Raw genomic sequence first — 14,649 nt, 5'->3', positions numbered from 1 at the left:
TGTGTTTATTCCTTCTATTGACTGATCTTTTTTCTTTGTGTGTTGTTGTTCAAAGCTAAGGAAAGCGATAGAAGACGCGAACGCTGGAATCTTGCCCATGCACTCGGAATCTCATATAGGCGTCTCGACATCCAGTATCGCGAAGAGTGAAACGGACACGGAAAGCAAGAACGTCAGCACGATGAACTCTATCGCTTCCGTTGATTGCGAGAAAGTTGAAAAAGTCTGAGTGAAAGAGGGAGGAAAGGAGTGAAAGACGTGGGAGAGAATGAGCGAGAGAGAGATAAGTAGAAGCAAAAATGTGATAGTCGTATTGTCAGGATCGGCAATATGACCCGAACGAGAGACGTGTTTTCCTTTTATTTTTCTTTTTTTAATAAAATATTCCCTTTCTTCCGTGAGCGTAGAATACTCCCCGTGAAGTTCGAGCAACAAGTCATACTCTTAGCCGCTTGCGTAGTCACGCTCGCTTTTGAACATCTCTCGTACTTAATCTCGGGACAAGACCATCGTGCAGAGCGAACAATTCTCAAGGCTTTCCACAACGGTGACAGGCGTTCGATATTGAACGTGTCGTCCTGTATTAAACCTGAAAATTGGTAAACGATTTGGCAATTGTTGCTTGTGGTTTTCGGTACCGAAGATTCATATCAGGGTCTGTCAAGTTTTCCTGCTTTTTTCCTTTTAACTGAATTCCTTTTTGCACGCGTGATTCCTTTTCCGATTATCCTATAATCATGTAGAAACAGGGAAAAGGAGAGAGTGAGAGTTACCACATGCGTATTTGAGAATGAATGGTTGTAACGCGTTAATATAACTCTTTGACTTGGTGATATCAGTGCTCAGAGGAACATCCTCCTGTCCCATGGCTTGGGCGCGAACCATGCCTTGTTGAAATGTCGAAGTTTCTCGAGAACTATGTATGTATTTTAAAACGTGGTGCTCCAATGAATCCCGACGAGTGGCTTCGCCTTTTAAGAAATATGCTGTGAATCGCGTGTCTGTATTTAGTGGCCAGCAACGCGAGTCATAAACGTGATCACTAATGTATTATGTTTTAAGGAACCGGGCATACTCTGCAACTTGTGACAAGCGTGATTTTATCGAGTTAATTATTTAAGAAAGCATTCGTGGCTCGCGTTAAGTGCTCTTGTAGTATCTAATTTTATGACTATGGTTGTGCCAACCCTATTTATTGTAATCTTTAACTCTAAGTACGTGAAACTTATTAAGTCATGATAAGTCTATTCGCACGAACGTGCTCGAGAGGATCTTCTAAATGATTTGATTAAATTTTGCAGTAATGTGCGCATAGATTACTTTTACGAATTAAGATGAACTTATTCGCCTTGCTGCTCTGTTATATCGAACTGAAGGGCATACAGACAGCCTAAATCGATATTTCCGTTGCCAGAATTTATTTGTTTCAATTGATTAGACACCCGACGAAGAGATATCGCGTTTATGACAGTAGATTATTTTAACAAGAACGTAGCGTAATTTAAAACGATGTCTTAATTAATAGTTGTAAAGGTATCTAGGACCAGAAACTAAATGTTCTGTGGATTGATACGACGGACCGGATATTTGTGGATATTAATTTAAGGACAATGTTTGAGTAGGGCATTTTACATTCCATCTGACAAATATTCTCACGATGCATCCCATTTTATTGTAAATTTATTTGCGTTACACGTCATCGAAGCTTTATGCAAAACACTAATCGCCAAATATAAATACACTGTACAATCGGGAGAAGACATTAAATAATTTATTATATTATATACATATTGTGCAGTTGATATTCTTCTTAATATCGCAATTTGCAGTTTGCAATTTGCAAAGGGAACATTCTAATTTCGAAGCTACTAATAAAGCAATAATCAAGCCAACAAAATGGAAATAACTGAAAAATATAATATGATGTGACAAAGATATATCAACTGTTTGATATTATACATGTCACATAACGTCCAAATCATTTCCATCAATGAGTCAAAGATCCGATATCCATCTCTCGAAAACCTCAGTTTATTTTACTTGTCCAAGGTAAACCAACCATGTAAGCATTTTGGCACGGGGCCAGGAGTATCGAAGATGGCTCTTGCGATTTCTGTAAGAGTCACGCTGTCTAGAATCAGCAATCCAACGCGTGTCTCTTTATCAGACCACACAATAGAACTGAGAACCACGCCATCGTCCTCGTTCTGAAATATTGAGATAGATATGTAAATCAAATTAGTTATAGAATAGTCATTTACTTATAGAATATCTTTCTTCGATTCTTTATAATCTCTACTCTTTCAGACATCATAGAAATTTTAGGATTTCAGATCTCTAGATCTCTTACCTTGCCATTAGGATCCGGTACAAAAATCGGTTCACTTGGATAAACGTTTTTTTCGCACCAAGTTTTCCTTGTTTTTTCCAAGATATCTACCTTGATGATCTATAAAAAAATATTTTTCATAACAGTAATTGTAACATAATATACCAAAGTTTATACAAAAAGTAAAATTAGACGATATGTACCGTTCCGGGATTATCCAAGTCCACGTCACTAGAAATAGCATAAAAGTACCGATACTCTCTTCCAAGACAGGAGTCGTAATTAAGACGTGGCGTTTCACAACCCAGATCGCAAAGAAGTTCTGGTTTTACAAAGATACTACCATTGGCGAGTTTATGAGCGGTTGCTTTTCGTTGAAGAATATTCTTATAATCATTCTTTTTGCTCTTGTTAGCCTCCTCGTCATTTGTCGACGTTTCAACGAACTCTGAACTAGATTTACTTTGACATCTGACAGAGTCATCTTGGAAAGACTCCAGACCTTGGTTCACCGTTTTTGCGGTAATCAAATTATATTCCAATGGTACATCCGACCGTGGACGTTTCATCGGTAATACGAACCTCAAAGGTCTGCCCCGAAACATCTTGGCATAGTCAGGGTTCTTGTGCAAATTCTGCAATCATTCAAAAACATTCATCTAGGATCCATTACCACCCTTTAACTAACTTCATCAAAATTATATATCACCTTCATTGCATCGACAAACAGACAATCTAACATCTTGGCATCACGATAGCAGCAGATGTCCAGTACCACGTAATCACGATCACGTGTTTCGAATTGATTGATGATATGGAGATAAAAGAATGCCTCTGAAATAAACGTCCTCTCCAACAATCCAGTATCTCTCGAAACCACGTGTATGAGAGTCTGTCACGATAAAAAGAAGATATATCTCTTCACGCTCTTCTATTAAAAATTAAGAGAATTATTTTATAGACTTGACTTACGTTTTCCTTCTCGTACCACTTCAAAGCTGCGCGCATTGGTTGTTGTTTTATTTTGCAGGATACAACGGTAGCCAGAGACACTGCTAATGGTTGTTCTATGATAATGAAATAGTTTTCAGTGATACCAAAGGTGTGCATGTAAGAAGGATTCAGTAACCATCGAGATGGGATACTGGCGACGATGATGGCTTGGTCGAACATAGATAATTCTTTCTCCTCTCCTGAATCATCTGAACAAATTAATTAAGAAGACATTATTTTACCAATGGTTTCCACTTTGCGGATTTTTATGCATTTATCAAAAATCGAACGATGTAAAGATATACAAAAATATATAAAATATGCAAAGTAAGAGTACTCGTTGTGATATACAGTAAGCGAAACAAATTTCTGCTTCGACTTCATTCCTTCAGTTGAATTCATTGAAATATAAATTTGCATAAATATCCACGTTTTAATTATTAGCTAGAAATTCAGGATAACTCTAACCAATGATCATTTGATTTGGTGAAAAGCATACGACATTGTACAAAGGTCCTCTTGGCGTCACGCTCAGTCCCAAATTATAAACGGTGCCATCGTTCATTACGTGAGGGTGAGACGTGTGGTTCACAACTCCAACGTAATCTGACACGTTTACCTGCGATCATAAAATCGATGAATAAAATTCCTCATAGGCGATCACGATCATAATCGTGCAACCATCATACAATCATCATAAAGTGAATTATAAAGCAATGCGAATGTATTTCCTTCCAGTCGCGGGGAGACGCGATCGCGATGAAGCTCGTAAATTCCTGTTACGATTATAACAATCGACACCACGAACAGGTCGATCCTCTTATTTCTTGTGGGATAATAGGGGTGCCTTTTTGAACTAAGAACGCGGATTCGTTGTTTACACTTTTCGGTAGGAAACGATCCGCGATGCCCATTAGTTATAGCCAACGTTAATAAATAAAAATATGAGAAGAAAGTCTCCTGCCCACACGGCTCATGGGTGTCCTTGTTCATAGAAAAAAACCTGCTTTTCCGTCAGACAAACATCCGCTTTCTCCGTAATTCGCAAGAGCGTACAATAAACCTAAGGACTGTTTTAAGGACCATCCATAAATCGAAAATACTTATCGAAAATGAGTAGAGATTAAGCTAAAAAGATTCAATTTATGGTGGTTCCTTAGGTTTATCGCGGGTTAGTGTAATGATATGTGGGCCTTGGCGGCCAGACCATAAGGGACGTCGCACGAACCATCTCACGCGACGTAACAGCGAATATACATGCATAAGAATCATTACCTTGCCTGTAGTTTCCAAAGTTTTTGGATCGATACGATGAATCACAGCCGTTTCCGTAAATGTGTAATACTCATCACCAAAGGGGTATACAGATATCATAGAATTGTCAGAGTCGTCTTCAGGTTTGAATACCGCTGCGACCCTACACAAAATTTTATCAATACCTATGTTCTTTGAATATCATAATTTATTAATGTTTTATTTGAATCATTTGGTACCTTTGGAAAATACTTCTGCAAGGATCTGGTACTGCTTTTGTGCCAAATTCAGTAACCACTATCCTTTGGGCAGCGTTGTTCTTCTTGTACACGTCTGTTTGAACGAATCTGCATTGGTACGTCACTTTCCCATTAGCAATTGCGAATCTATTTTTTCCAGAAGATATACGAAATTATTCGAATTATACTTTAAAGATTTCCACCTTTCGTGGATGCAGTATGAACGTTACGTGAGGCTTCCGACCTCAGATTTTATAATCGATAACAATCAGCTATTATTGCTTCGTTAGTGCCATGGAGATTTTTTTCAAGGTCTGGGTTACGTATTGAAGTCGAATAGTTATGTAAACTGTATATTTTAAAAAATAATTTCTATCATTAAGAAACTGTTGCAATTAGTCTTTTTGCTGTTGTTATTAGTCTTTTTAAAACTAATATCTCAATCTATTAATGTTTCTTCTACCACAAAAACATACCGGTGCAATAAAGCTGAGCTATCAAACAGGTGATTGAAGCTGTATTCTCCTACTTGTAAGCTACCCGGTCCATTCCTCAACAAAGTTCCTTTCAGCCAACTTGGTATCTTCCCTATCACTTCGCCAATTATGGGTTCGATCACTTCCTTCTTACAAGATCTCATCCAGACAGACGCGTCGCAGTTTGGAAAATAATTCGTCTTCTCTTCCTCCAATTCGTTCTCACTCGTCTTCAGACAGTCTTCGACATCGTACAACTAAGATCGAAGTTATATGAGATGAAATTTTTTACTGTGTTTAAAGTTCGAGCTTTTGCAGCTACTGTTGTTCAAGACAGTTTAAAATTCGTTCGAAACTTTAAAGATATTTTCACAGTAGAAACTATACTCGTGGACACTTTTGACAGCGTTAATCATGTTGAAAAACAGGCTTGGAATAAAATAACAATTTGTGCGGTGATAGATTAACTTATACGAGGACTTACTCGAAACGATGTCTTGGACAATTTCATTCGTTTCCTGCATAACAGGTCGTCGAGTCCGTGCAGTTTTACGGAAGAAAAATCATTTTCCGATTGCGATCTATTAAACGTAGACGATTTCATAATAACTTTCGCGGATACTAATCCAAGCTAATTCGACAGAAATAAGGAGCTAAGAGCGTACATGAACTTTTTTCGCGGTCACAGATTATTTTTAATTAATTTTGAGAGGCACGTATCGGTACTTTAGCGTTAAGTTTCATCCTCTTCGTTTTCGTCTGATTCTCTCGTCAACGGGTCTAGGATCGCTGACAAAATCTGATAGACTCGTTTGTGGGTGAAATCCATCGTTCCTCTCGGGGCTTCGACGAACGAATGACATTGTTCCGATAATCTGCTGACCTTAAAATGTAGTTTCTCCCGTGATCCAATTACCAGCACCGGTTGCTCGAAGCCCCACGATCAGTCACGTGTACTTCACCCTTGCCCAACTCCTGGCAATCCTTTGGCGCACGTGGTTAATTGACACGTGACATGTTTCTCACCAATTACCAATGGAAGATTCGTTACGATTTGTTTTAACATTAAAGTGGAACGATTAATGGAATCAAAAGGAGTATATCTCGATTTTATGTATTTATTTATTTCAAAATGTATATTTTTTATTAGTCATGTAGAAAGTGTTGGTATTTATGTTATCGGCGATCGTTTGTAATGATAAAGTAGATTCTGCGGTTTGTTGCTAGATGGCAGTCGGAATGAAATCCACGTTACGTATAGATTCTTAAAATTAGTACACGAGTCGTAGATAAAATATAATTTATGTCAAGGAGCTCGCTCACGTTGGAATATTCATGAATCGGGAACTAGGCGAATAGAAACAGAGTTTTTTTCCGATCCTGAATATGGTAACTATTCTCCTGTGTAGAAATAATCGCTTAATAGATTAGATATGTGTTCTCCATCGAGGGAGTCGTTTTCTCACAAATAGGCAAGAAATTCTTCGGGAAAATGTCTTAACCGCATGAAATATCTCACACGTTTAATTTACGTCAAATCATAAATAGAAATATCGCTTTCCATATCATCGTATTAAGTTTAATACCAGTTTAATGACATTCTTCATTGTGTACTCGTGACTTTTAATTAATATGTACGACATACATATACAATGATAGATGATTCGATAATGAAGATATATATTCTTTGTAGATATAGGAATATAGAGACGTAGCGTAGACACGAGAAGAAGCCATTTCCGAACAAGTAAATTGTGCCTAATTTTTGTCGGATACTGTTTAGCATTTGCGCAGCTGTGTATGTTCATCATTTGTCATAAAACACTAACAGTTGATATTTAACGAATATGATTAAGCATTATTTCATAAAGTAAATCATAAACGTTTAAAGGAAAAAGTGACATATATCTTTTCTTCAATTTATTTTGTAAATTCTAACAATGGATGAAGTCCAAAAGATAATAATTTTTAGCAAGAACTTAGATTAATAGTTCCTAAAATTAGCAATACAAAGCACGCGTGGAAATGCGTGGTATACGTAATCAATTTTGCGTTTCCCACTCACTTGAAGTAATTTTTATTTTTCCTGTCTATAAATTAAGCTTACGCTCCGTTTCTATATCCCTGAATGCGTGGTATTTATTTAACTTTGTCGTAAATGTTCACGAATCAACCGTGAGAAACGCGTGACCGATTTGATGCAACCATCTTTTTCGACAGGTAACACTATCAACGTCTCTATTACCGGGAACAAGGTGGCGATGCTGCAGTCCAGAATAGATGGCTTCTCTAGAACAATTGAGTTCTTAAAGAACTCTGACATCCTGCGTCGCGTTCTTGTGACAAACTTCGTGCAAATTTTATTCCATTGGCTGAATGCCGATCATTTTGTTACTTTTGGCCTCAGGCCAATATTATTCGCGGAACTAGTTGTGGTTAAGCAAAATGTTGCCATCAGAAATGTTCGTCAACATATTTTTCAGGCGTTCGTCTGGAACCTTCTCCTCTGTGGTATATTTCTCATTATTGAATTATTAATTTTTGATATTATAAATAATAAATAATATATCAAACTTAACTTCCATTGAAAATTCATGTACAGCGATGAACAAAAGCATTTTACGAGAAAAGCTAACCTGTGTTAATCTTAACTTTTGTCCATCGCTGTAAATTTTTAATTCGTTTATCACTTGACATACAATATCTTTTAGGAATATCAGGGAAAGAGAAGAAGACAAAACAATTTAATTTGTTGTTACCAGTTATTACTAGCAACTTTCTTTACGATTTAAATTGGTAGTCAACAAGACGCAATGAAGTCACAATGATTCTAAGTCACCACCTAAGAGTTAATTTATTCCGTGACCATCTTTTCAATATCGCCAGTCGTTTCTCTCAGGAATTAGCATTCTATGCGTATGCATGTAGTCGCATGTGTTTGCAGCTGAGTCTTGTTCGCGTTTAGACAGAAATATCAACGATGCAATAAAATAGTAGTAGGTTAAATAGTAATTAAAGGCTGATATCAGAATCTTTTTCATGTTAGATCGAGATTTTAGATCAATTTCAAGGATGAACTTCCGTTTTCTGATGAGCACCTGTTTCTCAGATAAGATAATACTTATCCGAATCACGTGCATCATTAAGCAACTAAAGATATGCTTAATGTTTAACTGTAATTCATATATTAGCGGATGACTGCAATTAATCGTTGTATGATCAACGCGATAAAAAAGGTTCAAACAGGTTTGATCCCTCGTTCGTTTTGCATTTACTCAACTATATTTTCCTTTCCATCATATTTGAATTTTGTTTTCAGTTAGGTACACGGTAACCATTAATTGAACAAGCGAGGAGGAATTTGAGATATAGAAATCGCTTAAGAGTACAAGAGAGAGAGAGAGGAAAAGAGATTGAAGGTAACTGTAACGAGGACGAAATAACACGGATGATAGCGTATCGTGATAATCTTTCTCGATCATCGTTGTTTTCGCGTAAACTTAAGAAAGTGTTACTTACATATGTATTGAGTTAGAAAGTTCGAAAAGAGAGTGTAGGCTGTCAATTCGTTATAGAGCAGGATTTTATTATAACAAATGTTTCACTAGTAATATTATTATTGAACGCGTTACAAATTGAATTCATATTATACGCATTGAACGGAATTTTCCATTTTACAGTCAAACATAATAACCATCCATGAATTGCGAATAAAAATTGCACTTTCTCCAATAGAATTTATCCTACCAATGACGTCAATCAGTGGAGATAAACCAGAGAAGATAAAAAATATAATAAATAATTATTTTTCAATGTTATTACCTTTTCATAATTATAATTACCAATATGTATATGTAACATGAAATACTAATCAAATCTTTTTAACTAAATAGGATATATGCATCTGGTGCATATTTACGTGTCGGTATCTTGTTTACAGGATTCGAGATATCTACAAAGGAAATTTGGTACGCAGAAGATGCATAAAGTTGATTGACGCACGCGTCTCGCGTTGAAGCTTGTTTTCTACGTGCTAGCGTGCACACTAACCAACACTAACTAGTGGGTCAAACGTTCTGCATGACACATAGCCTACTGCTCGCCCAAGTTCGCGTCCAAGCAACGATACGTGGAGTTCTGCATGAAACGGTGCACACATGCTCGTACCACGTGCCAGTCACGTGCTCGACGCGAGAGGTATGTCACGTGAATGGTCCGTACCCGCAAACAAAGACAATAAAATCGTGTTAGCGCCGTCATACAAACCAACTGTGTAGAAAGCCAATGCAATCGTCTAGAACTTTCATCGAGTCTACTTGTAGAAGATCATTGCATAGCTACCGCGAGGCATCTTGTACGTCTGAAAATACATACTGTCCGTGATCTTGAATATCTTCTTTCATCTTACATGGCGTAATCTACAATCAAATATCTACAACTTTAACATAACATAATGAAACATACTTTACCCCTATTTCATTACTTTATTTTTTAATTAAAAATAGTCGCTTGTGCGCACTAAGACACGGCGATCGTCATGCTTTTAATTTTATGCGTCCTGTAAATGTGTAGGTCAAGGTTAAGGTAATGATAATGGAATATCGACATTTTTACGTGTCAACGATTCGGCTCATTTGGCTACTTTACCTACCTCATATACAGTATATTTGAAAACAGAAAATGATACATATCGTGTAAAATTGATACTTTATGTTTAGTTATGAACAAATGATTCTGGTATGATTCGAACGATATAAAGTTCGAGAATATTTTATTTGAAATCATCAGTTTTCTCGGTTGTCAAACGATTTACGTAATATTCTCTACCGTCGTGCTATAATTATTTTAAGCACATTTTAACCACGTTTTCTCGTATAGATGCACGGTAACGTATTTAACTGATTACGTAATCTAATTCTCAGTGCTGTTGACTTTATCGATCAACACTTCCACGTGCAGTGTGCACGTAACAAATGTAATTATCCATTTTTCACTTTTACAGGAAATAAGTGGCCTATCCTGAACGATCGCCGAATTATCGAAGGTACGAAAAACTGTAAAAAAGCATTACTACTTTAACCAGGTAACATGATATCTAATTAAATGCAAAAGATTGAAGGATGGGGTTATTAGAAAAGGTTTGCGTTAAGATGCTCCAATTAAAACATGTTCATCAACCACTCTGAAACCGTCAACTCCTAGACTTTGTTGAGGCAGATCACAACTTCTTAAAGATAATTTTATCAAAACTGCATGCTCCAAGGATATTTTAATCGAGTATATTGTTTGCTCGGTATGCCATCTGCAATTGTTTCGAGCGCCATATGTCATAAAGTCGCTAAAAGAGACATTCAATAAAAGATAGACTTTCCGTAGGAAATAGCAGTCGTCTGCCATCTGTCAATGAAAGTAATGAGTGCTAACTTTATTTTTAAATCACATAATGTTGTTACAAGAATGACCGTAAGAATTCGCGATTACGTGTCAAACTAATTTGCCTTATTCAAATCTGAATGAGTAGAAATCGGAGAAAATAAACAACAGATGTTAATCGATAAATATTACTTAACTTACTTAACTTTTCGCGAGCACGATGCATGTCTATTTTAAGTTACATTTTAAAATAATTCGTTATATGAACTTGTTCTTGATGTTTACCTCCTCCGATAAAGAGCAAATCGTTACATATTCAGCTCACTGCATGTTTATTGAGACACGTCGCACCGATAAAAGCTATTATTACCATTCCGCTGTTTTTGTAGAGGTATTTATCAAATATATAAAAATTTTTCATTCTCATAATAACATTTATCACTTTTTGAAATTCATGACACAAATAAGTGGTTCATGATATATTTCGTACTGTATTTTTACTGAAACACTTTTTAACGAGAACTCCTATGCAAAGATTAGATATGATGTTTCATATTTTATACGATCACTTTAAATGCTAAGGATAAATCCTAGTGCAAAGTGCAAGGTTGATATTTGAATTGCAAGTTATGAAAATTAGAAATATTTCACAGTCTCTTGTGTTCAATTCCGTATAACGTAAAAAGAGAAAAGCATTACCATTTGTATCACTATAATAATAATTATAAAGAGTGCATCGCGAAATTCTCACGCATCGTTCAACATCCTAATCTACACCCATGACGCATGAGTAATTCTATGGAAGCAGATCATGTGACAAGACTTTTCCGCATGATTCATTGCCTCCTGTTCGTTAAAAAAGTTCCCGAGAACGACCGCCGTTACAAATACCGTTAAAAATACATTTGAAACGATATTGTCTGATGTAATGATCGAGAAAAACCTAATTTCACACAGGTAATAAAAGAAGAAGATGTTACATGGACGATAACGTTATTTTATTTATGGTGTTGAATATTCCTGGTTGAAACAATTAAAAGAAATATGTTTAAACTACTCCAAAAAAATAATGATTTATTTATATATGTTGATAATGTTCGATTGTTTCCAAAACTAGACATTGGCAAACATTATTAATTTGAGAATCGGCACCAAGTGATAGAACGATCTTATCCTCCTTTCATAGACGTCACAATAATCAGGTGTTTCGTTACATAAATACAAAGTAATTTACAAGTTAGTTCAATACTAATGCTTTAGTTTAATAGTAATAGCGATAGCACTAATGTTTCCTATAATCTGAGAATCCTTAGATCTAGAAAATTCAAAATCGTGTTTACTTGAAATCTGAATAACTTTTCATTTTATAGAGATTTTACTTCTACCTGGATTTTTTATGGTGTTTTTATGTTTCTTGTTGAATGTCAAGTACTATAGATAATCGAGGTAGTTCTTAATGTAGAGCAGCTTCGGACATTAGTAACTATAAAAAAAGTGGAAGGCATCTAAATTCTCTAATGTTAAGAAGATAATTAAACGAACCCTTTGTAACAAAAATCAAAATCCTAGCTAGAATCTCTAATTTCTCTTTTTTTCATTTTTACATAAATTACTTGCATTAACTTTTTAATAAAAGAAATAAAAAATAATTTGTGCAGAGAATCTCGTTTCTAGGAAAACTCATACAGCAAAATTCTATCGATAGAAATAGATCACTTTCACGAGTCAAGAAGGAGAAAATCTCTTCCACAAAAAGAATATCTATCACTATTCGTTCCATCGTTGCGAATAGTACGTTCACAGAAATTCTATAGTGCAAAGATTTATTACTTTAGAAATTTATCCTTATTAAAATTAGTATTTACTAGAACTCATTATCAAATTTCCTCGGATAGATTTCAAATCATTATTACTTGTCTGAAAACGTATTTATTTAACTCTTAGCTACTCATTATAAACTATCTATAACATAATGTTGTTGGTCATTATAGCGTTATCGTGAATACGTCCGGGAGCGAAGAAAGCAAGAACATCCGCTACAGTGACATCACTCGCGATATCCATATTCCTCACAATGTTCGATAACCATGTTCGTATCAAACTACTTTTTATGCGACTTTTTAAAACTTACGTCGAGTCGTCATGAGAACTCGCCAGAAATCAAGCATTTCTATTGATGTCGCTTCTATTGGTCTTGAAAGCCTCGGACAATTTCTGTCTATGTACGCGATGGATGTGAGAATACAAACAAGAGTTATCAGGCCTGAACTCGTTAATTAACTCCGTCAGCATAATAGTTTATATAAAAACTATATTGCCTGAAGTGGTTGCGCATTTAGTTAATACAAATTCTAATTGAAGACAAAGTTCGTAGAAGATATAGAACTAAACCGTCGATTAATTAAATGCTCCTTCGTGTGCCGTTCAATTCTCTGTTGTTTTTCTCGTGCTATTAACTCTATTGCGTTTCGTTTGACATCTCGTTACTCATAGCCACTTGTAAACCCTTTTATTTTAATGCGAGCGATTGCTGCTTCTTTAATCATTCAGAGATTATGGAAAGTAATGACAATATAGATCTTTATCTTTGATTTTGTAGGTCTTGTTCTTGAACCATTGAGAGTCTGAATGAATTAAATGTTGAGAATCTGCGAGAATTGTCGGCTAACTGCGACTAACGCATATAAAAACGCCTCTATAAACTCGTATAACGCATAACATCGTATACTTAAAATACCTATGCTAATAAATAAATAAGAATTTTTCTAATATTAGAATTTTGCTACCAATCAGCTATTGTTCGCTTTTATCCTCTTTTTCCACGTGGAATTTTTCCTCGGGCTTTATTTTCCACTTGTTTATTGATTTTAGATCTATTCTACAATCAATAAAAATATCATCATTTATCAATTTTAAATATCCATTCTTTTCCTGCTAAGTTTCTTCTTCTTTAAAGAAACTTATAAAAAATTCCAGTTATATCTATTCTAAGAGACGTATTCCAATTACCAACCGAACATTAATCGACGTAACTATCATTTAATTCATGTCCTAGAGCTCTTTGCAAGCTTCGTTTGACTTTGAAATATAACGCAAGACAATGCTAAATACACAAGTTTCATGATTTTAAATTCCTAACGAACCTGTTTTTCTTTCAAAATTTCATCTCTCTATATGTATAATGATTACGATCAATTTAATCCTCGAGTCGTATTTTGAAACTGTCTCCTATTCTCAGCAATGTTTCAAGTTGTCTCAAATCCGTTTGGTCAATATTTAAAGACAGATCTAACAAACTTACGTCACGTAATCGACGAACAAATAATAGAATTTGTTTTTATCAATCATATTATTTTCAGAAGGTTGTGAAGTGCGTGACTCATTTTCAGATCACGAGAGTGACTTATCAAATTTTATCGGATCTCGTGACTCGTGTTCAACACTGTCCACAGAGTGAAATGGTTCCCGCCCATGAACACCGTAGATCCGCTACTTACACTCGTAACACGAAATCACATATATACATGTATACATGTGTACTTGCTCGGTACACGTGATGATAGTAACAGAAGAGTATCATTCTCTGTTACGTAATCGATTTTCAATCTTAGAAAGTAACACGAGGAAAATTAAAGTAAGACCCAATTGTTAGAATTTTTATAGCTAATATCAGAATCCAGTCTGTATTCTTATAACACGATTAGTTTGTCACTGATTCCGAACAAATTCTTTGGTAACGTCGAAAAGATATTAGCGTTACATTGGTTAAACATTAATTTGCTAGAAGATTGTGTCAGAATATGCATATTTTTCTCATGATAACTCCATTCCTGTAACATGATGTACTGTTTATTTGATTAGGATTGATGTAACGGATGATCAGTCTTCGTAATGCAGTAAGAGGTTTTCCGTAATTTTCCAAAGCCTAAGCATGTGATTAAGTTCTAGAAATCCTCGTGTAATCCTCGTGACGAGTAATCGATTC

At 35.5% G+C, this 14,649-nt stretch overlaps 2 protein-coding genes and 1 long non-coding RNA gene across 9 annotated transcripts in view; 2 read left to right on the top strand and 1 right to left on the bottom strand.

Annotated features, from left to right (window-relative positions):
* Clc-a (chloride channel protein 2) overlaps window positions 1–1,784 on the top strand; it is a 33,534-nt gene extending 31,750 nt beyond the window's left edge. For all 6 annotated transcript variants that reach the window (XM_072013814.1, XM_072013816.1, XM_072013812.1 and 3 more), the window contains one exon: window positions 56–1,784. In XM_072013814.1, coding sequence (XP_071869915.1) covers window positions 56–229 — 174 coding nt within the window. In that variant the 3' untranslated portion in view covers window positions 230–1,784. The remainder of the gene's footprint in view (window positions 1–55) is intronic.
* On the bottom strand, window positions 1,650–7,637 carry Ninab (neither inactivation nor afterpotential B). 2 transcript variants are annotated; one of them, XM_072013831.1, is made up of 10 exons: window positions 7,537–7,637; window positions 5,292–5,548; window positions 4,816–4,962; window positions 4,598–4,739; window positions 3,791–3,941; window positions 3,302–3,531; window positions 3,039–3,221; window positions 2,533–2,964; window positions 2,351–2,449; window positions 1,650–2,207 (listed from the first exon to the last, which is right to left on the bottom strand). In XM_072013831.1, exons 1-10 carry the CDS (start codon window positions 7,612–7,614, stop codon window positions 2,037–2,039), a joined length of 1,890 nt encoding a protein of 629 aa, XP_071869932.1. In that variant the 5' UTR covers window positions 7,615–7,637; the 3' UTR covers window positions 1,650–2,036. The 2 variants fall into 2 exon arrangements, with proteins under 2 accessions (XP_071869932.1, XP_071869931.1); XM_072013830.1 differs by lacking the exon at window positions 7,537–7,637 and adding an exon at window positions 5,776–6,206.
* Window positions 6,461–13,649, top strand: LOC139992721 (uncharacterized). The gene is made up of 6 exons (XR_011801186.1): window positions 6,461–6,680; window positions 7,512–8,537; window positions 8,611–8,710; window positions 9,232–9,488; window positions 10,294–10,374; window positions 12,656–13,649. It is a non-coding gene; the product is annotated as an uncharacterized lncRNA (long non-coding RNA).
* The last annotated feature ends 1,000 nt before the right edge of the window (window positions 13,650–14,649 follow it).

Source organism: Bombus fervidus, chromosome 12 (genome assembly GCF_041682495.2).
Source record: "Bombus fervidus isolate BK054 chromosome 12, iyBomFerv1, whole genome shotgun sequence".
In the NCBI taxonomy this organism is placed as follows: Eukaryota; Metazoa; Arthropoda; class Insecta; order Hymenoptera; family Apidae; genus Bombus; species Bombus fervidus.
This window is presented reverse-complemented; position numbering and strand designations above follow the sequence as displayed.

Bases quoted from the DNA above. Each gene is read 5' to 3' on its own strand.
- Ninab (XM_072013830.1), bottom strand. From the start codon at position 5,895: ATGAAATCGTCTACGTTTAATAGATCGCAATCGGAAAATGATTTTTCT. The intron at 4,740-4,815 runs GTACCAAATGAT...AATTTTGTGTAG, and splicing joins TGCAGAAGTATTTTCCAAAG to GGTCGCAGCGGTATTCAAAC. The intron at 3,222-3,301 runs GTAAGTCAAGTC...TTATCGTGACAG, and splicing joins AGTGGTACGAGAAGGAAAAC to ACTCTCATACACGTGGTTTC.